This window comes from Aspergillus niger (assembly GCF_000002855.4).
Source record: "Aspergillus niger supercontig An04".
In the NCBI taxonomy this organism is placed as follows: Eukaryota; Fungi; Ascomycota; class Eurotiomycetes; order Eurotiales; family Aspergillaceae; genus Aspergillus; species Aspergillus niger.
The window spans coordinates 1,583,810-1,606,182 of NT_166539.1; the positions used below are offsets into that span (position 1 = coordinate 1,583,810).

The 22,373-nt window shown below is 49.8% G+C and overlaps 9 protein-coding genes across 9 annotated transcripts; 7 read left to right on the forward strand and 2 right to left on the reverse strand.

The window, feature by feature from the left end:
- Nucleotides 1-1,831: 1,831 nt before the first annotated feature.
- On the reverse strand, nt 1,832-3,225 carry An04g06390 (uncharacterized protein; the record flags this gene model as incomplete). The annotated part of the gene is made up of 6 exons (XM_059747581.1): nt 1,832-1,996; nt 2,255-2,362; nt 2,576-2,699; nt 2,812-2,910; nt 2,994-3,045; nt 3,186-3,225. 6 exons carry the CDS (start codon nt 3,223-3,225, stop codon nt 1,832-1,834), a joined length of 588 nt encoding a protein of 195 aa, XP_059603600.1.
- Nucleotides 3,226-4,399: 1,174 nt separating this feature from the next.
- Nucleotides 4,400-9,087, forward strand: An04g06400 (uncharacterized protein; the record flags this gene model as incomplete). The annotated part of the gene is made up of 5 exons (XM_001401967.3): nt 4,400-4,480; nt 5,046-5,222; nt 5,456-5,511; nt 5,752-5,912; nt 6,746-9,087. 5 exons carry the CDS (start codon nt 4,400-4,402, stop codon nt 9,085-9,087), a joined length of 2,817 nt encoding a protein of 938 aa, XP_001402004.3.
- A 447-nt stretch (nt 9,088-9,534) lies between these two features.
- An04g06410 (uncharacterized protein) lies at nt 9,535-9,828 on the forward strand (the record flags this gene model as incomplete). The annotated part of the gene is made up of 2 exons (XM_059747583.1): nt 9,535-9,603; nt 9,655-9,828. 2 exons carry the CDS (start codon nt 9,535-9,537, stop codon nt 9,826-9,828), a joined length of 243 nt encoding a protein of 80 aa, XP_059603601.1.
- A 1,651-nt stretch (nt 9,829-11,479) lies between these two features.
- Nucleotides 11,480-13,659, forward strand: An04g06420 (uncharacterized protein; the record flags this gene model as incomplete). The annotated part of the gene is made up of 7 exons (XM_059747584.1): nt 11,480-11,530; nt 11,620-11,782; nt 11,864-12,017; nt 12,159-12,523; nt 12,575-13,126; nt 13,180-13,365; nt 13,418-13,659. The coding sequence occupies 7 exons, from the start codon at nt 11,480-11,482 to the stop codon at nt 13,657-13,659; spliced, it is 1,713 nt and encodes a 570-aa protein (XP_059603602.1).
- Nucleotides 13,660-15,056: 1,397 nt separating this feature from the next.
- An04g06430 (uncharacterized protein) lies at nt 15,057-16,438 on the reverse strand (the record flags this gene model as incomplete). Its single annotated transcript, XM_001401970.3, has 3 exons — nt 15,057-15,821; nt 15,872-16,011; nt 16,063-16,438. The coding sequence occupies 3 exons, from the start codon at nt 16,436-16,438 to the stop codon at nt 15,057-15,059; spliced, it is 1,281 nt and encodes a 426-aa protein (XP_001402007.3).
- Nucleotides 16,439-16,478: 40 nt separating this feature from the next.
- On the forward strand, nt 16,479-17,467 carry An04g06440 (hypothetical protein; the record flags this gene model as incomplete). Its single annotated transcript, XM_059747585.1, has 5 exons — nt 16,479-16,582; nt 16,636-16,785; nt 16,885-16,936; nt 17,069-17,281; nt 17,384-17,467. 5 exons carry the CDS (start codon nt 16,479-16,481, stop codon nt 17,465-17,467), a joined length of 603 nt encoding a protein of 200 aa, XP_059603603.1.
- Nucleotides 17,468-17,773: 306 nt separating this feature from the next.
- Nucleotides 17,774-19,786, forward strand: An04g06450 (uncharacterized protein; the record flags this gene model as incomplete). Its single annotated transcript, XM_059747586.1, has 6 exons — nt 17,774-18,125; nt 18,339-18,343; nt 18,748-18,854; nt 19,051-19,444; nt 19,524-19,572; nt 19,602-19,786. 6 exons carry the CDS (start codon nt 17,774-17,776, stop codon nt 19,784-19,786), a joined length of 1,092 nt encoding a protein of 363 aa, XP_059603604.1.
- Nucleotides 19,787-20,295: 509 nt separating this feature from the next.
- Nucleotides 20,296-21,256, forward strand: An04g06460 (hypothetical protein; the record flags this gene model as incomplete). The annotated part of the gene is made up of 2 exons (XM_059747587.1): nt 20,296-20,323; nt 20,421-21,256. The coding sequence occupies 2 exons, from the start codon at nt 20,296-20,298 to the stop codon at nt 21,254-21,256; spliced, it is 864 nt and encodes a 287-aa protein (XP_059603605.1).
- A 74-nt stretch (nt 21,257-21,330) lies between these two features.
- On the forward strand, nt 21,331-22,358 carry An04g06470 (hypothetical protein; the record flags this gene model as incomplete). The annotated part of the gene is made up of 5 exons (XM_059747588.1): nt 21,331-21,382; nt 21,467-21,536; nt 21,641-21,724; nt 21,799-22,074; nt 22,181-22,358. The coding sequence occupies 5 exons, from the start codon at nt 21,331-21,333 to the stop codon at nt 22,356-22,358; spliced, it is 660 nt and encodes a 219-aa protein (XP_059603606.1).
- Nucleotides 22,359-22,373: the final 15 nt, after the last annotated feature.

Sequence of the window (22,373 nt, forward strand, 5' to 3'; positions counted from 1 at the left end):
GGAATTCTAGAGAATACCCCGATTGACTGACTGGACTGACTGAATGAATAATATCACTATTTCAGTGTAACTGTGTTATGTTACTATGTAAGAAACAGTCCGTGTAGTAGGTATGTATAGAAGTAATATCAGCCTAGCGCGGCTGTATCGCTTATTGCTTCACAATTAATGACTCTAGTTTTCTTTTTCTGTGGTTCTTTAAAAGGTGTTTGCTTTGCTTCATTGCTTGTTTGTGGCGGTGATGGTAGGGAGTGACTAACTAGCCCACCAATTAATTACCCTAGTACTCCGTTACTCCGTGGTTAACTAGTTAGCTACTTAATTACTTAGGTATGAATGCCCTGCCAGGCTGCCTGCTCAGCCTCATTTCATGGCCTTTACTTAGGTAGAGGTGTGGCTATGTAAGACACATTGCAGATCTATCTATCTAGTTACTTTCCTTTCCTACTGTCTGCTTTTCGAGTTGCTAACTAACTAACTAGTAACTATGGGGTAAATTGCACTGCACTGCACTTTAGCTCATCTTCTCTTTCCTTTCATATCCTTGTATCCAAAAAGCACTGCAGTACCCCGGCTGTGCTACTTAATTATTTATTTATAGAACATTCACACTTAACTTACTCTACTCCAGTTTCGCTAACAGTTCCGTTCCCACGCTCCCTCCCCCCTAAAATAGATCATTACTCGGCGGTAAGGATCATCATTGTTTATCGGCTATCCCGGTAGGAGGCATCCGGATCAACGAACGCATGTAGAGCGTTTTGGCTTGTGGACTAGGGGAGGGGGGGGATTGGATGGTCATTCTATTTTTTGTATGTAGATTACTTTATGTATGAGGGGGTGGTGGTGCTGATGAGACAGGGGTAAAGCAAACCAGGAGGGTCCTGGCACGTTTCAGCTGGGTAAGTAACTACTACTCGTAGTAGTAGTCTAGCTATGTATGGATTGGTTGGTTGGCTGGCTCGAGAGCTTGAGCATTGGGATTGTTTCACTGCAGATACAGTCGAGGAAAATAGGTGCTTGCTTGCTTGCTTGCTTACTGATTATGTTACTTGGGTAGATAAGTTGACTCAGTATCTTAGGGGAAAGGGGGTAAGATAGGTACATTACAATAGTAGTAGATAACTAACTAATTAGTTTCGAGGATGGATGTGGATATGGGTGGATGTGTGGGGATCGAATCGAGTTCGAGTCTTGTCTTGTCCTTTTGATCCCTTTTTATTTCCCTTCTTCTTGATATTGATTCTCCTGTTTGGAGTGTACATGATTTATTATTGTGAGGGGCTCTGCTTACTTACCAGGTAGTTAGTTAGCTAACTGACTAGCTAGCTAGCACATTTATTCTTAGTAGGTGCTAGTAAGCACAGCAACCTGGTAACTACTAGTAGGTATGTGATGCTGTGTCGATGATGTGCTGGCAATGGCTGGCTCCATTGTCAGTCCCCGTATTAGACGTATTGTAATATACTAGAGTAAGTACGTAAGTTGTGAAATACGCATACCGTATTCATTCTGCTTCCTTCCCCTCGCATGAAATCAGGCCCACCAATGATCAATTTCCCAGCCAGCCATCATCCCTCCAGCATTTCCCGTTCGGGCGGGAACTTCACATCTGAACTTACACAGTCAGTCCGTGTATGCCTATTCCAGTAGGCTGGGGTGATAGAAAGGGAAAATGAAGTTCGGTTACTTGGTTAGTCATATTTGGGGGTTGCATTCCAGATGGGTTAGATGCATCCTGCTGAGTGACGGTGTCATTCTGACCTTCTGTGTCTGAGGGTCTACATAGACTACATCCTTATGTAAACTCGCTGGCTGCTACTAAATTATATCATGAAAATGAGATACCTGGATAATGAGGGGATAGCAGTATACTGCTGTTGAAGGTGATCAGATATCCCATTACGTCACCGACATCCAGTGCACACAAAACAGGTGTAAAGTAAGTCAGAGAGGGAACTGGGAATGATTGAGGGCAAGCCACAGCAGCTGCATGCTGCTGCTGCTCCTCTGGCTAGTGTGTCTGTTACGCCTCGTAGTAACTCCGACAGAGTAATGCAGGGCCCATTCCCTGTGACGGTCTAAGCGGCAGTGGCAAATGCTGGACACTTACTGTCACGGAGTATCCGTATACTTACTTGGTTTAATGGAGCTGATAGTACTACTCCATTCTGATTAGTAGTTGGTAGTGCAGTGCTTGCTTGCCTGCCTTACTGCAAAGTCATCCTATCGTATCGATATGTCTAGCTTCAACCAGAGAGTGACTCGATGTCGAGGCGGCCTTCAGTTTCCACTTCCACATCCACTCGCCGGGGCTCAAAACACGTGGAAACGCCTCGCCAATCATCAACACGAGTTCAGGCTGCCCGGTTGCCCAGCGCGCGCGCGCAGGCGTGTGTATAGCAGATACTCGAATACACACATCCACCTTACCTAACATGCATGACACTGAATGCCCAAGTCATGCTGATGCAGTCGTTTGTCTACAGGGTGTTAGTTGCGCCCGCTTTGAGCTGCTGGCGCGATTGATACTTGTTATTCTCCTTTTCTTTTCCTGTCAATCGAGGTATGTGACTTGACTTTTCCTTGATCGCTCGACGTCTGAACGTCCTGTGCGCATTCTTTCCCCACCTTTTCGATGTACCGGCCCTACAGGAACCTGGTCAGGATGAGCCTTGCTTGATTGGACTATCGCCTGTCTGTCCATAAACGAATCCCAGGTCGGGATACAGTAACGGAAATAACACCCGGTCGGGGGGGTGCGCTAGATAGTCTCGAGAGAAAGCAATGAAGCGATGGATGGACGAACACCCGGGTTGATCAAAGACCATAGTGGATGCCTTGTATGCACTGTGTTCAGACACTAGAGTCTCAAAGAAGCTCTTGAAGAAAAGAGCTGACCGTTCACCCCTTCATTACTGAACTGGAATGATCACAGGGCGGTCCATCCTTTTCTGGGAAGCCGCGGACCAATTATTCCCTCTAGATGAAACCTTTTTCTTTCCTTTTTCTCGTTTCCATTCTCCCCTGCCCTGATCCCACCCCCTCTTCAGTTACTGACTAACGGACGGACTTCGTACTTAATCTTCATCAGCGAGAGAGATCTTCCTAGCCAATAGATCCCTCCCCAGTGGAAGGATCATCTGGTTGGTTTGTCTCGGTTAGAACCTCGGCCGGACTGTAACCTGGAGCTGGGATTTCATGTCCATCGTCATCACCCGCCATATTGATTTTGAATCTCCGCGATCTCTCCATGTCCTGCGACCTTATAATTAATTCCGGCGCTTGAATTTCTCCTTCCATTCAGCTCATCCGTAGCATAGCAATAGTCTACTATTCGGAGTAAGTAAAAATACAACAAAAATAAATCTATAAGGAGCAGTCCGATTGTGACCACTTCCCCCCCGTGACCTACCAGCTTATCCGACCCCGACTAGGAAACTCGTGTGGTTTCTGGACTGTCTGAGATTGGACCATCACCTCCCGATTTGTGCTGCCCGTACCTCTGTATTAAGTTTGGCCTGCACGAGAGCAAGTGCCCTGTCCATGCAGGTTTACCATCTTGCATTCTTTTCTTTTCTTTTTTTTCCCTTTTGTGTTATCTTTGCTTTTGACTTTTTTTTCCTTCTCCTGGCGGTGCGGGATGTCGCGCGGGTTTGCCAACCGGTAATCTGGGAACCACCCTCCGTCCTTCTCCTCCCTCCTCTATTTTTTCTCACCCTACGGGAATTCCCCCTTCCCCTTCCGATCATCCGCCGGAAATAAGAAAGGGTCGAGGCTGGTCGGCGGGTGATCTGCCGTCAAGCTGAACCAGTGGCTCAGCTTTTCAGTTTCATTACTGGATCAAGCAGCGATCCGGTGACAACCCCGGTACCTGGTATTGTCTGAATCATGGGATGCGAGAAACCGTTCGGATGACTGGTAAAGTGTAATCCAAGCAAGGCACACACTCTCTCACTCACTTTCTCTCTCTCTCTGATATCTGATCTCATACGTTCTCCTTCCATTCAGTTAGTAGATCAGTAGACACTCCCGTTTTTTTAACTCTTTCGTCACTTTGTAGAAAAGTCTGGTATTGGTCATCTGCTCGACAATACATCTCTGTTCTGTCCTTTGATTGATCCATTCAATTCTTCTAAAATTCCCGTACCACCTTACTGTCCATTCACTGCCGAACGTGTATTAAACCTGCTTAGGAATCTGCTTCCCTTCCAGTCAGCAGCCAGCCAACAAGGTATTGTTGAGTTAATTAAATTACCGGCCGCGACTCTTCAGAAAATAGTGCGACTCGATATTAAACTTTGGGCACTTTGTGACGTCCTTTCTTGTCCTCTATTGTCTATTCTATATCCGGTGCCGAATCATATGGTTTAAAAACAGAAATAAAATAATATCATCCATGGCTCATGAATTGCTGGCTGCTTTCGCTGCTGCAGCAACCACCCCCATGATGAGGCTCCCCTCCATTGTTATTTGGCTAGTGAGTTAGCCAGGAGAAACGACCCGATCAAGGCAGGCAGCAGGAGACGATAGGAGTGGTTCCAGATGAATGGCCGATGTGACCCATTCTTGTCATCAGTGGGTGGTGGGGACGCTGGGTGGCAGAGGCATGGCCATGGCGTAAGAAAGTAGCTAGACTCCCAGCTAACTACCTAACTAATTGACTAGTGAGCTACAATAAAGGGTGGTCGAACAAGCAGTTCCCGTTTTGTACCACCACCCAGAATGGAGTCAGTCAGTCAGTCCGTCCGTCGTACAACCTGAACAGAAGAGTTACGACAACACGTCCGGGTAAAAAATACCGGCCCCGTAATCGGACCCAAACCCAGGCATCATTCATCATCCTACCTTTCGGGGTTGGGACTTTCTGTTGCCTTTCACAGGCAAAAATGCGAGACAAGAAAAAAAAGGGTTCGTAAAGAAATCTATAATAAAGTGAAACCCGCTGTCATTCCATTATACTTGAGACAACAAAGCCAAAAAAAAAAAGAAATACAAGGGTATGTAGACAATAATATATTTAGGACTATAGTCGAATTGAATAGATAGCAAATGGTGTCTCTCTCCCCTTGTCACTTTTGAATGCATCCCAGGCTTCCCTCGGATCGATCGCTGGTAGGGATCAATTGTTCCAGAAGAAACCGACTTTCATCCATCAAACGCCCCGGGGGAGTTGTAATCCAGATACATACACCACACCTCAACTCAGCACACCCACCCCCGTAAGTCTGCGTAATACACGTTCCATCGCATGCCATCCACTTGAGGACCCCGTCAAGGATCAGACTACCTCCCTTAGTCTTTAGCACCGACACCTGGTCCTCGAGAAGTAAAGTTGGACTCCATACTGTCGGCCGTCTGCCAGACTAGTGGTCGTACTATCTTTCTTCTTTTTTCCCTTTCCTAATATTATTCGTGTATCCCCTTTGATTATTCTTCCGACAAGTCATGCCAGAGTTATGGTCACTACGTTGCCAGGTCAAAGAACAGGGCACCCGCTACCTACCCATTGTAGTACTTAACTCTCTACCATGGGGTAGATAGATGGTGTTAGCCTCGGGCTTACTACACACCTTGCATTCGGCTTTGCCACATTTCCTGCCCGCCTTGTTGTTTATTCTATTTTTCTTTTTTTTTGTTCCCCTCCCCGCTCCAAGAGCTGCTGTCTTTGCAGCCTATCAAACGGAGTTTTTTTTTTTTTTTTTTTTTTTTTTTCTCTTCTCTTTTTTCCTATACCTTGTCGAGTTCAAGGTGCATAGTCTTTTATTACGGTAATAATAGCGGTGCCGGCGGCGGTGGCCAACTCCGCTCTCCCTCCGCGGAAGCAGAGAGGCTATTACGGCAGCAGGCAGGTACCGCAGTGGAAAGGGGAAATAAAATGAAAAAGAAAAAGGCTCGGGAGGAAGATGGAGGTTAGTTTAGCAGCCGTGAGGATGTCGTCGCAGGAGGGATTTGGGAGAGTCTGCAGGTCAACATAAGTGGTAAATTTAATTAGTGATCCGTATGATGGAGGGCCAGGATTGGGATTCTGCTGGTGTTTTGGCTGGGCTAGTGCCTGCCTAACTAACCCAGGGTGTGATAGCGTCCTTGAGAAATGATTGTGAAAATAAATATTCTTTTGGATTATTTTATTTTTATTTTTTCTTTCTGGTTTAGAGGGTCGGGTTGTTCCCTTATTATTCTAGGCTTTATTATTATGATGATGATTATTATTATTATTATAATTTTCGGGTCACTTGGTTAGTGAGTTAACCTTTTTTGACACCCTACTTTACAGGACTCTGGAACCAAAACGAGCAAGGTACCCTGAACGATACCATACCGCTCCTCCCCACTCAATACCTCAATACCTCAACTCACGCCTCTGGTCTTGTCCCGACTGGCACTCTCCGCTCCAAGGCCGCCTTACACTCGCATCCCCCCGTTCCTTTGGCATCATCTCATCTCATCCTTCCCCTTCCCCTTCCCTCTCTTTCTCTTCCCCTCACCCTCCCCTCTTCCTTCTTCCCTCTCCGTCTCTCTTTCTTTCTCTCCCTCCCACGCATCCATTCACACCCACTCTCTCTCTTCACTCTCCGACAACCTTCAAGACCACCCTTCTTGCCATGGGTCTTGTTGGCTTTCACTCTTCGTTTGCTTCCTCTTATGCAGACTTCCTCTCCCTCACTTTCCTGAGTGCCGTTGCTTGATCTTATGGCGTATTGTCTTGACACGCCTTTCCGTGCATTCGGCCGCTGACCTGCAGCTTCTAAGCTGCCAACCGTCTGTATTCCGGATCTCGAATCATTCCCTCCTCTCAATTCCTCTCCTCCGATCGACTCAGACGTATCTCGCCCTCTTCCTCCCTCCCTTCGCCTCGACCTCTTCGATTATCTCTACATTATCCTTTCTGCAACCTACCTCATGCCGGCTCTCGAGGTCCCCGAGTCCGGGTTGTCTCTCTGCCGAGACAACCACGGCAATGATGCTACCACCAAGCCTGTTCAGATTATGCGGCTGAATTTAGCTCAGAGCACTCTTGATGAGCTGATCCAGAGCCTCCGGAACGATCAAACAGCCCGAGTCCGCCTGGGAAAACATGCGACTCTCTACTACGGCTCCAAATCCCAACAATTTCATCCCCTCCCCGAGACGTGTCGATCAGAGCTATATAGCAGTAGCTCCGCGGACAAGGAAAACCTATATTTCAGCGGTGTTTTGAGCCATAGCTTGGAGGTCCAGAAGGCGAAGGAAGATACCGCGAGTGCTGACCAGGCATTGGCCAATCTGGAGCAAAGTCTAAATGCCTTCGAAAGAGGGAAAGAGTCGAAGAAGACCGCTATAATCACGAGCATTGATGAAGTGAGAGCTCTGCGAGCAGGCGACAGCCGATACGGTACTGGAAAACAGACTGCTCGTTTGGGTCGTGCTCCGGCAAGCAAGGTGGAGCTGGAAAAGGATCGACTGCTTACTGCCAATCGCTCCGTTTCCTCGAGCCCGGCTCTGGGAGTTGTTCGATCACCTGCATCCATACCTCCGCTTACGCCTACCTCCGCTCCGCTTTCTCAAAACAAAGATCGCATTCGCCTTGAGGCTCTAAAGGTCCCCTTCATTCACCTCCTCGCCGTCCGGGCAGTTTCCGCCAAATTCCTCGCGCGACAAACTCGCGCGTCCCTCGAAGACTGCGAGACTCTGGCCCGGAAATACGGCACCGAAAACCGAATCAATCCGGAGAAGTTCGATCTTAAAGATAAAACCTATCGAGAGCTTGATGTGTGGAAATTTCCCTATCCCTCCCAGGAAGATCGACAGGAGGCAATTGAGAATGCCATCTCTGCATTTGATCGCCTGCGAATCTCCCGGTCCGACAAGCTCTGGCAGATGCTTCTTCCCAAGGAAGAACGCGGAAAGGGCAAGTGCTTATCACGCCTGGACTTGCGGACGGGTCCCATCAAGAAAGCTGCCACGCCTCGGATACAGGTACAGACATCTGATGACAATAGCAAGGATGGTTACACTACGGGTCAGGAGACCGACAAGGCTAGTGGGAATGGTCTAACACCAAGGACGGGTGAGCCGACGTCAGCTCCCAGATCTGGGACGGTCGCGCAGAAGAAACGGCCCGGCGACAAGGATGCCGGTGCGAAACGGACCGCCGCAAAGAGCAAGGTTGCGGGTAACAGTACCTTGACGGGACGCGTCACCAAGAAGGCGGAGCGGAAGACGACCGCGAAACAGCCGGAGGGCAAGTTCAAGTCGGCGGAATTCGTTCATGACTCGGATGAGGACGACACCGATCTGCCAGATGCATCGTCAACCGAGAAGCCACAGCCTGCAAAGGCAAAGGCTGAACCAAAACCGCAGACCAAACTGCAGAAGCCCAGCCCTCCCAGGGAATCCTCTCATGCGCCTACCCCGAAGGTGGAGCAGCCAGAAGCTACACCTAAATCGGAGCCGATCGACCAAGCGTCTCATCGGCCTATGGCAGCAAAGAGGCCTCCTTCCTCGCGACCTCCCGCGCAGAAGTCCCCTCAGAAATCCCCTCAGAAACCGTCGCCCCTCGGGTCTTCCCCCCCAACCAACGCCTCTGATATCCAAAATCGCAGTCGTTCTTCAAGTCAAAACAATTCTTCAAGTTCCTCGTCATCATCGCCCCTCATAACCCAGGTCAACAAGCCCAGACCTGTTGCGAGCGCGCCCACCGTGAGGAAAGTGGTCAAGACCAATGGTGTATCTAAACCGGCTGGAGTTGCCAATCCCTTGAAGCGCAAGGCGGAGCTTGAGCGGCCTGCAGCGTTAGCTCAAGTCCCCGGGCGTATTGCGGGGGATCTGGAACACAAACGGCGGCGAGCCGTGAGCACGTCCAGTGGCAGCACTGGGAGCGCCTCGCCCCCTCTCCGCCGCGAAGTTACCATCCAGGAGTTGCACGACAAGTCGAAGAAGTTCAAGCGGTTCTACGCCAAATACCACGCCTTACATGACGCATTGGCCTCTCAGCAGAATCCGTCGCGAGCCGACTTGGAGAAGCTCCAGAGGCAGCACATTAGTCTGCGGCGGATGAAGGAAGAGATATGGGCCGAACATCAACAGCTCCGGGGTGGGCTCTAACGACAGAACATGGCATTTGCATGATTTTTATTTATTTCATTTATTTTTCTTTTTTTTTTTTTTATCTATTTCTCGACCCTTGTTTATTATGGTGTCTGGTCCCGGACATTGACAGAACGGGGTTCCTGTTATTATTCCACGATGTTGTTCTTCTCGACTACCATTGTGTCTGTTTTGTTTAGCATGACGAAGCCGGATAACAGAAAAAGTGCTTCGAGGCGTTTCATGGGACCAGGTGGATGCTGTTGATGCTTGGATTTTTTTTTTTCTTTTTTCTATCTGGTTAATTTCCTTATTATTTTCTTTGTTGATTGGCATATCTCTGCATCTTATCACGCTGACAAAGAGCATGCATGTAATGGGAATGGGTACATATTAGAGGCCGGACTGTCATGGAGGGCCAGAAGCAAGGACGCTGCAAGGAGTCTTCGATACCGGGAGACGGACATGAGTTTAGAGACCAATGAAAGACAAGATTCATACACCATTTTCGTTCCTGTGGCCTCCGTTCCTACAGTAAGTAAAGCTAGTTTGAATGCAGGAGTAGATAGTAGACTGGCTATTCAGGAATCAGGAATTCAGTGGCCCGACGGAGGCACTTCCCGCACTCATTTTGTCTTTCTTCCTTCCAGTACGTTCCGATACTCCGCAAATAGGCCCAGCAACACGAACCGTCCGTCCGTCCGTCGTGCCCCTCATGTGGCTGTCTCTCTTTCTGTTTTCTTTTCTTTGCCCGATTAGGTCCTCGGGTGCTGATTCCAGCCCAATCTGGTCGATAATACCCCGCCATACCCAAAAACCAAGATTAAATGAAGCAACAAAGAAAGAGGTCTGACCAAGTTACGTTGTATGGCATCCTAAAATCCTTCTACTTCCTATTCATCCCATGCAGTAACCACCAGAAAGGAAAAAATAATACCCACCACCTACTCAGTTATGGACCTCGACCAATGTTATACATGATCAGCACGTCAATCATCTAGTCAGATCATGGATTACTGATCCTACACATGAAAATCACAATGCACGAAGCAAGTACCATGAACCAATGAGTGACAGTATTATACCCCGGATCATCCCTCACCCATCAATCATCGCTGACCGATACTAGTAGATTATCTGCCAGGGAAACTTTTGGCTGGGTATGATACACACTAAACCCTATCAGGATCGGAGTTTCAATCGGACTGAATGAGTAATGAGGGGGGAGGAAAGAAAACTCCCCCATCCAATCCTCCTCACTAAACTACTAAGTAAAGTACTCACCCCCACTATCGGCACGTGGCTGGAGTGGCCGATTGGTCCCGAATAGGTAGGGATACGCTACTAAGGTAGGTAGGTATACTTGGATACCTTACGGAGGCGGGTATGTATGTATGTATGAATCGGTTTGTATTGGTACGTGTGTATTTTACGGTTCGATGGGTTGGGGTAAGTGGATGGGTGAATGATGTCATGTTCATACTTATGCTCGGGTTACTTGGGTTGTGGATTTTTCCGACTTTTTGTGATGAGGGTTTTAAGTTGTATGGTTATTTGGGGGCTATGGTGGTTGGATGGTGATTATCGGGCTGTGTTATGAGGTATATATTTGGTTGTAGCTGGAAGTGGGTTGGTGGATGGGTGGGTGGATGTAGTAGTTGAGTGGTGAGGATAGTAGGGTTGACTTTCTTTCTTTCAGTCTTAATGATACTTAGCTATTGGCTTCGTATTATAACAGTATCAATGAACCTTTTGTTTTTAATACATTCCAGTTCTCTGAATAGAGGAGCTCGCTGGAACTTATTAGTCAGGTTGGTAGTATACTTGAGTGTTCAAAAGACACTAAACACTGGTATGTCGAATACAGGCATTCAGAGCATAGAGTCATCTACCTCACCTCTTTAATGCCCTCATACTCACCTAATATATTTTATCCATCCTGGCTCATCCCATTCACTCCCCGTCTTTTCATATCTCCAGTCTGCTCTATATTCTGTCTACTGTTCCCGCTATGCCCAATCGGGTTTATCCCAATCGGGTTTACGGCCGGGCCCATCGCAGGCGGTGGGCAGCGACCAGAGCAGAGCCTGGATACTTCAATTGACCGTGAATCTTTTTCCCTCCATCATGCTCTCTTTCATCCTAATCCCGAGTCCTCCATGTTCCTTCAAATGACCTTGTGATGCGACTACTATAACACACCCCAATCCATTACTCTCGACCCCGCTGTGTGGGTGATCCCAACGGCAGACCCCAGTCTGGATCTTTCCCCGACCGACCGGATAAGCCAGACACAGCTTGGTGACGTTTAGTCCGTCCGATTCGACCCTTGCTGTCTTGCGCTTATCAATTGCCGTCGATACTACCGCCGCTACAATCCTATCAACCTAAAGAAAGCAGTATATTAGCCATGACCCCTGCAAGAGGGCGTGGCCCAAGCCAAAGGAGTCCTCATGTCCTGGTGAGCATTCATTACCCCCCTACCTCCCCTCCCTCCGTCCGGCGCAATCTATACTAGAAATCCAACTAACCACGCCCATCATCATCCAGGTGACCGACTCCCGAGACCAACAAACCACTCAACCCCGTCGTCGCCGCTCCCCCGCAACCCGTTTCATCACAGTCGACAATGTCCTCCAATACACCTCCGACGTCCCCTCCATGCAGCAGCGCCATCCGCCCCAAGGCAGCGTCCGGGCGCGGCCGCGCTCCCGTCTCGCTTCCGCCGCGGGCGGCTTAATCGGTGCTGGCGGAGCGGGCTCCTCCACCGGGGGATCCAGTGCGGTCAGCCCAGCAGCGACCATGAAGCGACTTGCAGCGCAGCCGCGACTGCCTCCCCGTACAACCAAAGTCAGTGAGAAGCTGGTGCTTCTGCCAGAGGCCGGGGACGAATTGCGCGAGGAAGAGGAAGAAGGGGACGAGGAAGATGAGGAGACGGTGGACGAGGAGTTTGTGCAGAGGATCGCGAAGGATAAGAATCTCAACCCCGATGCGGTGAGGCAGACGTTACTGGCGCAGAAGAAGCTTGATGGGGATTTTGGCGTCGATAACGAGATTGCCCCGTTGTTGGCGGAGGAGGAGTTGATGAGGAGGAGGAAGGTCGCTCCGGAGAAGGCGAAGAGTTATGCGGAGAGGTTGCCTAAGGCGCGGCGCGCGGAGAAGTTGGCGAGAGTGACGGCGTACTGTACGGCGCAGGCTTATAAGATGAGCTCGTTGGCGTCGTTTGTGAAAGAGAGGCATGGGGGGAAGACGAAGCTCTACGATGATTGTCTGTATACGGCGTATCATTTGCCGTTGTTGCCTGGGCATGAGGGGTATAGGCTGAGGAGTAGTCCGGTGCTGAAGAAGCCTGGTGGGAAGTCGCTGCTTGATGAGGAAATTGAGCGGAATGAGCTGCGAGATCATCATGAAGACTATATGCCGGAGGCGGAGGAGCATTCGGTGTTTGGGGGCCGTCATGAACATGGTTCGCACCCACATGAACCGCATCAAGCTGGTGGAGAAGACCATGCTGAGTCTGGCTCGAGGGAGCAGTTTGGTCAAGATACTGGACACAGCCAGCCAGGTCCGACTGCTGGCGCAACGGCGTCGTCGAGGCTATCATACAATGTGGCGGAGATGTTTGTCTTTAGCTACGGAGTTGTCGTGTTTTGGAACTTCACCGAAAAGCAAGAGAAGGATCTCCTAGCCGATTTGGCATTTGCGACGTCGTCCGCAACGGGGTCACCCATCCCACTGGCCACCATGCCATTGCAAGAGGAGGACTTTGAAACGGAGGAGTTCCATTTCGAATATTCAACTGAAATCTCACGCCCGCGCGTCTACAATGACATGATCACTCTGCGCAGCGGCGACCACATGATCAAGCTAGCCATCAGTCATGGCATTGCTCAGAGTACTAAGCTCTGCTTCTTCGAAGAAGTCATGGCTCGCCAGATGGCCGAGGCCAAGGACGTCCCTCGCCGACTCGCCATGACTGGCAACCTAGGGATGAAGCGAGACGAAGTATTCCGCATCCTGGGCAGTTTGTTCAAGAGCCGAGTGGAAGTGAACCTCTGTAAGTGACACTCTCAAACCATCAAGCTGGATAACTTTCTAATCTTCATACAGCATCCAATATGCTCGACGTCCCCAACTTTTTCTGGGAAAGCGAACCCACTCTCTACCCGCTCTACATCGCCGTGCGCGAATACCTCGAGATCAAGCCCCGAATCCAAGTCCTCAACGAACGCTGCCGTGTCTTCCTCGACCTGGCTGAGATCCTCTCCGATTCGATCGCCGACAACAGAACCTCGCGTATGCCACCATCCCCTACCATGAAACTAGAACCCCAAACTAACATGATTAGACCAAACCTGGATCATCATCGTCCTAATTATCATCTCCATCCTCGTCACCACCTTCGAAGTCTTCCTCCGCTTCGGCCTCCTCTCCGCCCGCGAGAACGACGCGTCCTCAACAATCACTACCATCCTCTCCCGAGCCCTCGGCCATACCTCACCCGCACCCGTATGCTCATGTCCAGCACCTGCTGTTCCCGGAGTTCCAGCAGGCATGGGAGCATTGAATACCACCGGCTTGCCGTATTGATTATACCATACATACCTAATACTCACTCATCTTTCCCACCACTCTCATCAATTTTATTCACAATAGCAGGCTGGATCATAGTTTCTACCACTCATTCTCCATTCCTTTACTTACCACACAAACCCGTAAGCATACGCAATCCACAGACTCATTTCCTACGTCTTCTTCAAGCGATATCTCCCCTTCAGTGATTAGGCTAGGTCATTTTAGCTAAAAAGACTGGATATATCCCTTCACTGTTACCTATTACACCTATACTAGTTAATCAATCGATCAAGTCTCAACCACCAAGCCATCACGACCAAAGAATCATGTAGATAATCTACCAATACATATCTGCCTAAGGCATCGAGATATACTGCTGAATGCCTCAGGCAAGGACACCTAATCTTCTGCCTTAGGCCTAAATACAGGCCTAAGGCACCTATGAGCTCATAGCTGTCAAAGCTCCTCCGGAGCCGAGGCGAGGCAGACAGGGAGGGTACGTCATCAACCGGGAAGAACCTTGCTAGTGGGTGTTTCAGGTAAAATGAGCTGTCGAGCTCTCCTCACGATCTGATTTCGGAAAGGTTGGGTAGAAACGAGCAGACCACTACATAGATATTCATTTACGGGCGATATACCGGAAGAAGTAGTTTTTTTTTCTGGTGAAAACTCCACTGCAGTGAGTGCATTTCCACAGTAACGATCGATGTACATCTAATAAGGTAGTAGTATACTATGGTAGTTGTAAAGCAATATTTCTATCATACATGAGGACGAGGAACAGGTTCATCTACACCTGAGTAAATAAAAGGATGAAAGGCCGTCAAGAGATTGTCACACAAAGGAAAGTAAGGAAACAACGAACAAGATGATGCTTGGGGGGGTACAACACACACAAGAGAATAGGTATAGAACAAATGCACAGATGATGATGATGATGATGGAATAATAGCATAAACCAGACCAAGACCCCGAATTCCCAAACCCCATTCCGACCGAGCCATGACACCTTTTCCACCTCTCTATATTTTATGCTTCGTCCTGGTGGTCGTATCGCACATTAGACACACTAAAGGAATAACAAGAATGGAACAGAGCGGACAACTCGGATCCTGCGCACGCGACAAATCAGCTAGCCCGGACTCCTTCCAGCGCTGGTGACCCACACTGGGAAATGCAAAGATGACGGTATATCGAATATCCAAAAGATGTATGCCATGATGTAAAACACAAGGGATGAACAATGCTGGAACAGACCAATATGACAAAGGAAATAATAAGAAATCAACAAAGGAAATATGTTATATCCGCCTAGCACCATCTAATGGATGCTAAACGTTATGCGTAGTAGGACAACTCTCTCGATTAGCGGCCCTGCCGTCTGCTGGGAGAGTTTTGTCCACTACCCATATTTAGACCGGAGTCGACCATGCGCTCTCCATCTTGTGCTTCAGGTCATAGCTATCCGGTTCAGTGCTCGTGGGCCGCCGGATGGTGGAGTTGGGGAAGTACATGTGAGGGGGCATGGCGCTCGGATATGCGGGCCCGCTAGTTTCAGGATAGAAATCGGTTGCGGAGCCAGGCGACGGGATGCTGGCATGCGAAGGAGAAGGCCAACCCAGGCTGGTCATGTGCGGGCTTCCGCTAACGCTATTGGGCCGGTGGTCGTTGTTGGCGGGCGGCTCAAGAGGCTGCGGAGGACCGTACCCAGACGGATGGGAAGTCATCGATGGACGGGGGTGCGGAGCGCTACCATAACTAGACAACGATGGGGACGTGGCGGTCGGGGACGCCCGGGGACTAGCCTGCGTGAAACCGCCGCGAACATGGGGTGGAATCGATCCATTCGGCATGTAGTAGTCGGAGCGAGGCATATTCAAGGGAGGGAGATCGCCAGCTGGAGAGATAGGATGGTGTGCCGGAGAGGGGGTAGAATGGACAGAGCCATGCTCGGAGAACATATCACCAGGCATTCTCGCTCTCTCCTTGTTTTGCCTCAGATTGGCCTCGGTTTCTGCAGCGGCTTCCTCGATTGTACCCGTGTGGTGATTCTGATGGCGTGTCAAGGTAGTGCGACGAGTAAATGTCTTCTGGCAGTTCGCATACGGACACTTGTAGGGACGCTTCCCAGAATGGATTCTGCGGTGCCGCGCTAGGGAGGACGAATCACTGAAAGGCTGCGAGTCGTTAGTCCTGCTCAAATACAAACCAGAAAGCAGGTACATACCTTGCCACATCTCTCGCACATATGAGGCTTCTCTCCAGTGTGGACTCGGGAGTGCACCGTCAGAGCTGAACGTTGGATGAATTGTTTGCCACAGCCAGGCCAGTCACAAGCATGAGGTCTGATACCGGAGTGAATGCGTTCTAGGTAGCGTTAGCTGACCGTTCTCTCTACATTTCGTCAGAAATGCTTACCGTGTCTTGCAAGATCACTGCGGCGGGCGAATCCTTTACCGCAAGTACCACAGTGGAAGGTTTTGGGAGGAGGATCCGGCCTCCCTTGAGGGGCACCGGCGTTCGGTATTTGAGCATTACCGGCATAGGCCCCAGGAACAAAAGGATTCTGCAAAAGGGGCAGCCCCGGCCCCGGGTGTGCCTGGTGTGCATAGCGCATATCATGGGCCATGTTCGGCACCTGGCCGAGCGGACCATGAGGGGGGTATGCAAGGACAGCTTGATCACCAGCATCGGAAACACCAGGTTCCGACTTCATCTTAGGCGATGACGTGTGGTCGAGCCCGGGATTCGGTACCAAATGCTGATGATCAAAATGTCCGTCTGCGGCAACCATGGCGGCAGAACCTTTTCTATTCAAAATAGTTGTGATGTCCATGACCCGACCCCGCGAAGAGCTGAGGGACGGTGGTCAAGGACGGTCGAAGAATTTCACGGTAGCCCGTCTGACGCGTAGCCGCAGAATGACTCCACGGCGCTGGTTGAAGGCTATGAGTGGCTGAGACAGATGATGCGTTGGCTTCGCTAACAAAGCGCAATGGAAAACAATAGTGATACAGACAAACAGCGCAGTCGTGGCTTGCATATGGGAGTAACCACTCCCAACAATCAGGCAACACGCTGGCAGAATGACCGCGAGGGCTCCACCGACTTCAGACCGAATACGGTTGAAAGCAAACAGACGTCATGGACAGATGATTTGCCGGGATAAACGGGAAGAAAATAACTGTAAAACTCTTGCTTTGCGCTACCCGTAGCTCAAGGACTTTCTGTCCTGACGAGGCGTGACGTGGGCAAAGATGACCGGGATTACGGATTTCTCGTAATCAGGAATGTGAGGACAAGGGCGAGTTGTCAACCCAAACTGTGCAGTAGACTCACGGCTGGGCGGCGAATAACAGCGCGGATGAGGACCCTTGGTATCGCCAGATGCCCAGACACTTGACTGTCGAGTGTTGGCTTCTAGGAGCAGAATCCGCAGTGTTGGAGAGAACGGGCGCTTCTTCACGAATCGGAACGTCCGCAGTTGTCTTGTAAGAGTAGATTCGGAAATGACCCAGCAAAGACCAAGATCCTAGTTCTGACCTCCACGGATAGCTGCAGCGAGACTTATCCAGCGGTAATCGAATGGAAGCGGCTCGAAGTCACCGGTGTAAATTCGATGAATCTCGGATCGGTCGTAGGGAACACGCGAGACTTATAATCACCCTAGTGTCGCTACGGTTTGCACGCAAATTTGCGACAAGGTCCGGATTCACTTTTGGTATGTATGCGGTCGCAGGAAGTGAATGTGCGCGCCGTCGCAGTGTCTCAGCGGGTTCTCCCAGGAGAAAAGCTCAGCGTCTCCAGAGGAGGGGTAATCTGACAGGACGTAAATTAATCGGACTCAAACGGTGGCCTTATGGATCGGATCTGAATGGGGGCACAGTAGGAGATTAGTCAACTGCGCGCAAAACGAGAATCAAGTGAGGGAAAGCTGTCTTGTGCGCGGCCTGTTCAGTGTCTCAAATTCCTTTTTCCTTTTGCCCACCAAAACAGGTGGTGAGAAAAATCCCCAGTCCGAGCCTGCTCAATGGACGGCATTGCGCGCAAGTTCAGAACCCAGGGAATGCGACGAATAAGACGCTGGATCGCACAGAGACGTGACCTGCAGGCGCTCATATCCTTCCACATGCAGCAAGGGAAGGCAGTCATCATTGACTGGGGGGGAACGGAGGAGAGGGGGAGGGAAACCAAGCAGCCGCGGGGGAGCTGCGGTGTGGGAAGCGCCAAAGGAGCCAAGAATGAGGTACTTACAGAGACCGAGGAAAGAAATGACAGCTTTCAGGTGAAACGCGGTCAAGATGGACACGGTCTGGGGAGACCCAAAATGTTGTTGTTATGTTGCGCGCGGAAGGAGGGGATCGACGGAAAGAAAATGGGGGGTTCCGAAGAGTTAAAACAGCCAGCAATGGGGAAAGAAGAAGAAGAGGCCTGTTCGACGGAGCTTCTCGGGGTTATTCTGACGGGAGAAGCAATAGAAGGTGAGAGGGGAGGGAAATTTTTCGAGAACCACACGGCCGTGGCGAACCGACGCAAGAGGCGGAAAAGCAAATGCACCAGCAGGATGACGGGGAAAAAGTGTGGGTGTGGGAAAGAGGAAAAGCAAGGAGGTTTGACAGGGAGGCAGAGGAGAAAGGATGAGGAAATTAAAATAAAAAAAAGTCAAAAGGAAATTATGAAATAAACGAATAAAGAGGAAGTGAGTTTTGACTCTTCTTCTTGGTACAAGCCAGAAGAGAAAAAAAAATAAGATGAAGGGGAGAATTTGTAAGGTGAGGTGATGGAGACAGAATAATTAATGGAAGGATAATTCTGGATGCTGATGGATTGATGGATGGATGGATGGGGATGTTTTGGTCGGTAAAACAGGAACAGTAATAGGCAGAGTAAGAGTTAAGAGGAGGTAAAATAAAATCAGAATAATAATAATAATAATAATAATAATCAACTTCTCAAATCAATCCTGCAATCAATCAATCAATCAATCAACCGGGGATTCGGGGGCTGCAGGTGAATATTAATGGGCGAAAGCAGAGCCAAACAGCAGGTGGCTGTTCGTTTTCTTATAGATCCAGTTAAAATAACTTCTTCTACTCCTTCTAGTGTGATCCAAGTGTCCATACGGTGTGCGTGCCTCACCCGTTCGTAGTCTTATTAGTGAGGATTGGATGTGCTCCTCTCCTTCCGACCATCACCACTTGGTCTGGCAGGTAAGTTAAAATTAAATGTTATTATAATTAGTATAGTTGGAGGTCCTTCCTTTTCCCCTTCCAACAGTAGTGGCGGTAAAATAAAATCGAAAATGAAATGAAATAAAAAAAAAAAAATGGGAAAATAATAATAATAATAATAATTAATCTTATTATTATAATAATTTCACTGACGACTTCTTCTTGACTAGTTCAGTCCCAGACTTACTACTACTTACTGCTACGAGACTAGTACTGACTACGCTTTAGTTCACGGAGGCTACCACGACTCTAAGTACCACTACAGCTTCGCACGTTTCCACCACAGGCCCCAAGTGGCTCCAGTGAACTCAACTCGCCCGAAGAAGCTGGCGGCACCAGAAGGTCACCGTCAGCGCTCGGCTCCACAACGTGGCTTTCCCCGTCTCTCCCTGGCCGTGCGAGAATCGCTCCTGCTGGGTGGGTATCGGCGGGATGATGCCGATCTGAATGAATCAGGACAGACAATATTATTCTTTTTCTGGTGCCGCGGGCCAGGCGATTACCTTCCATTGCTTCCATATACCCCCCTCCCCGGTCATGATTCCTCGGGACATGCTGTGAAGGAAAATGTGAGGGAAGAACAGGGAAACTGCGGCCGATAACAACGGTTCCTCGCCGCCTTAACTCGGAGGAACACGCGATGACTAGAGAACATCCCACGGGACACATTTTGCGCTAAAATGTGAGGAAGAGGGGGGTGTGTGATATAACGTAAACTGGTACAAGGCAGAAATGAGGAACAAGGTCCCCCGATCGTGGCTGGTAACTGGGCCAGGAGTTTGACCACGGATATTGCATCACTGTTCGGAAGCTACTCCTGCACCTACCCCAGGAGTTTCCCTGGCTCAAGGGGCCTCTATCTGCCCCTGGTGCGCCCATCGAGAGGGGAAAAGGAAGGGCACGGAGGATAAGCCGAAACCATTGGAAGGATCAAAGACAAATGGAAAAAAAAAAAGAAAGCAGGAGAGGAAAAATGGAAACCAGGTGATCAGATCGGACTGGCTGCATGCTTCAAAAGTATCGTGCGACACAATGCGAAAATAAAAAAAAACTCTCCAGCGCCGGCTCCGATCAGGCATCAACCATCACCCTATGGCGTGGCTTTGCTCCATTTTCGCCCTCCAACCCCCCCGGAGAGGGCAAGAAAATCCTTCAGCTTCTTTACACAAGCTCGCCAACAGGATGCCTTGTTCGGGAAAGAAGCGAAAATGGATGACTCTTATTTGTTGTCAGCCTATTTTCTTGGACGAAATTTCAGGGCGACGCGATCGCTAATCTCGCTTTAGAGTGACTACTTCACCTTACTACAGAAGACTAAAATCAGATTGACCAGCCGCGAAGAGGCATCACGGACTAACCCCAGGCGATTCGGCTGTTCAACGGAAGATGTGATTTGCCCCTTTTGGAAGAGGGTCTCAGCATGGCCTGTGATTACCGAAAGAACAACGGTGGGAAAGCTAATTTCCTTCTAGAAAGGTTCCAATGATGGGGAATCGGGCGTGGCCCAGGACCTCCTGGAGGAGCTTTGAACGCACTATTACATAGTGCTTCAACCCGTCCCTCCACGCAGCGCCGCGCCCCCCTCTCTCTCCTCTGGTCTTCTCTTCCCTCCCATCCGGCTGCAGGGACAGGCCTGCCTCGTCCTGTCGGATGCTTCGTTTCCCCATCCCACTCACCGATCTGCATGTCACGTTGAACCACATGCTGACTGGTTCAGCGAAGGTGTAGAGAGGAAAGGAAACACCAACCAAGAAGGGGCTAATTCTGAAGCGCAAAAAGCAGGGTTTGATGATACGGAGGGCGGTAATGGGCCGTGGAGTCTTTTCCCGCCCGGTTCCTACAAGAAATGCCCTAGTCCTGCGACTAGTCGCCTAGTCTTGCTAGTCTACGGACCTGACGGAGGAGGCTGCGACGAAGAGAGTCCACCCGTGCTGGCTCTGGGCTTCAGTTCAGGGCTTCCCTCCTTTTTTCTCTTTTCCCACCCCTCTTGCCATTTTTTCTCTGTCGATTTTTGTATTTCCCCTGCTTGCTTTTTCCTTTTCGGTTGTGACCTTGTTGGTCTCCCTTGCAGAAGACTGACTCCACTGCTACACACACTAACGGACTCGTACATCGTATGGGAACCTCCATCTGAACCAGTCATGTTGCCTGCCAAGCCCACTTCGGGCTTCCGGCGACCTTCTAGAAAGAGCTCGGAAGGGCAATGGAAGGCTTCTAAAGCGTCTTTTTCCCCTCTCCTCTCCCCTTCCAACCCCCCATGTGCCATTGCGGCTGCGTCACCCACCTTGGGCCGATGGTGGCCCTTGTCTCTCCCTTCTGGCGCTCGTGTCACATCCCTGAGTGGAAGATCCCACGACAACGCACAGCGGACTTGTTCATAACCGGTGCTCCGACAGCCAACAGAAATAAATAAAAAAAGAGAAAAAAAAAAATTAAAGTAAAAACCATAAGGTATATGATAGCTGCAGACTACTTAGCGAACCTCGGAATTGACTTTCTGGTGGTCAGTGTGAATTTCTAATGATTAGGACAGCTATGCGCCCGTCCTATCTGACCATCGGCATCGTCATCGTCACCCGGAATCCCTGCAGGTGTCCGTGTTGGTCGCGGATCCGTGTTGAATGATTCTCTCGGCCCCACGGCTGGTTTTCTGTCCCGAACGTTGGCCTTGGGACTAGGCAGTGCGAATTAGATTGACTCGTTCTTCGAGACAAATAGGTACAGTAGGCCTTGGGAATGGCTTGACTTGGCCCACGTAAATTCAGGGGCGCTCGGGGTCCGAGGAGAAGTGTGGCTAGAGCGGACGATGATGACGTCCTACCAACTGCCGCCTGCATCACCCTCACTGAGTAATACTTAATAAGAAGAGGGACACGGCGGCCGACCATCATATGCGGGACATACGATTGGACCGACGGGCTAGGCTTAATTGCGAGTGGCCGCTTGGAGTTTCAGTTGTTGGAGAGGACGGGCCCTGCGAGAGCTACGTTGCCCAAAGCAGAATAGGAGAGAGTTCCACAGGTGGTGTGGTCTGGTTCACGGCGCATGAATTGAGAGACGGTCGACTAAGCCGTCAGATTGATGAGGGACGATGGATGGATGCATCGCCATCGGATGATGCAGTAGCAGATGCTCTAGCGCCAGATTTGCCTCTTTCTGGAAGCTTGCCTATGCAGGACAATCACATCGTCAGCCCCAGGTCAACGCGCAGATGCATGGAGGATTTAAGTTAAGTTCATGAATCGCATTGTCTCTGGTCGCCACTGTTTTCCTTTTACCCTACTAGTGTAGTTGAGGAGCTGCAGCTGCAGTACGACCATTGTCGTCACAGCCGAATGCGACCTCTTCCGTCTTCCATCGGATAGGGGAAGGGAGAGAGAGAGAGAAGGCAGACAGAAGAACTACGGAGAGCATCCGATTACCGACCACCACCACCACTTTCATCTCCCTAGCACTAAATATTCATCCCAACTTGGTATATAGCGCGTATTACTTTAC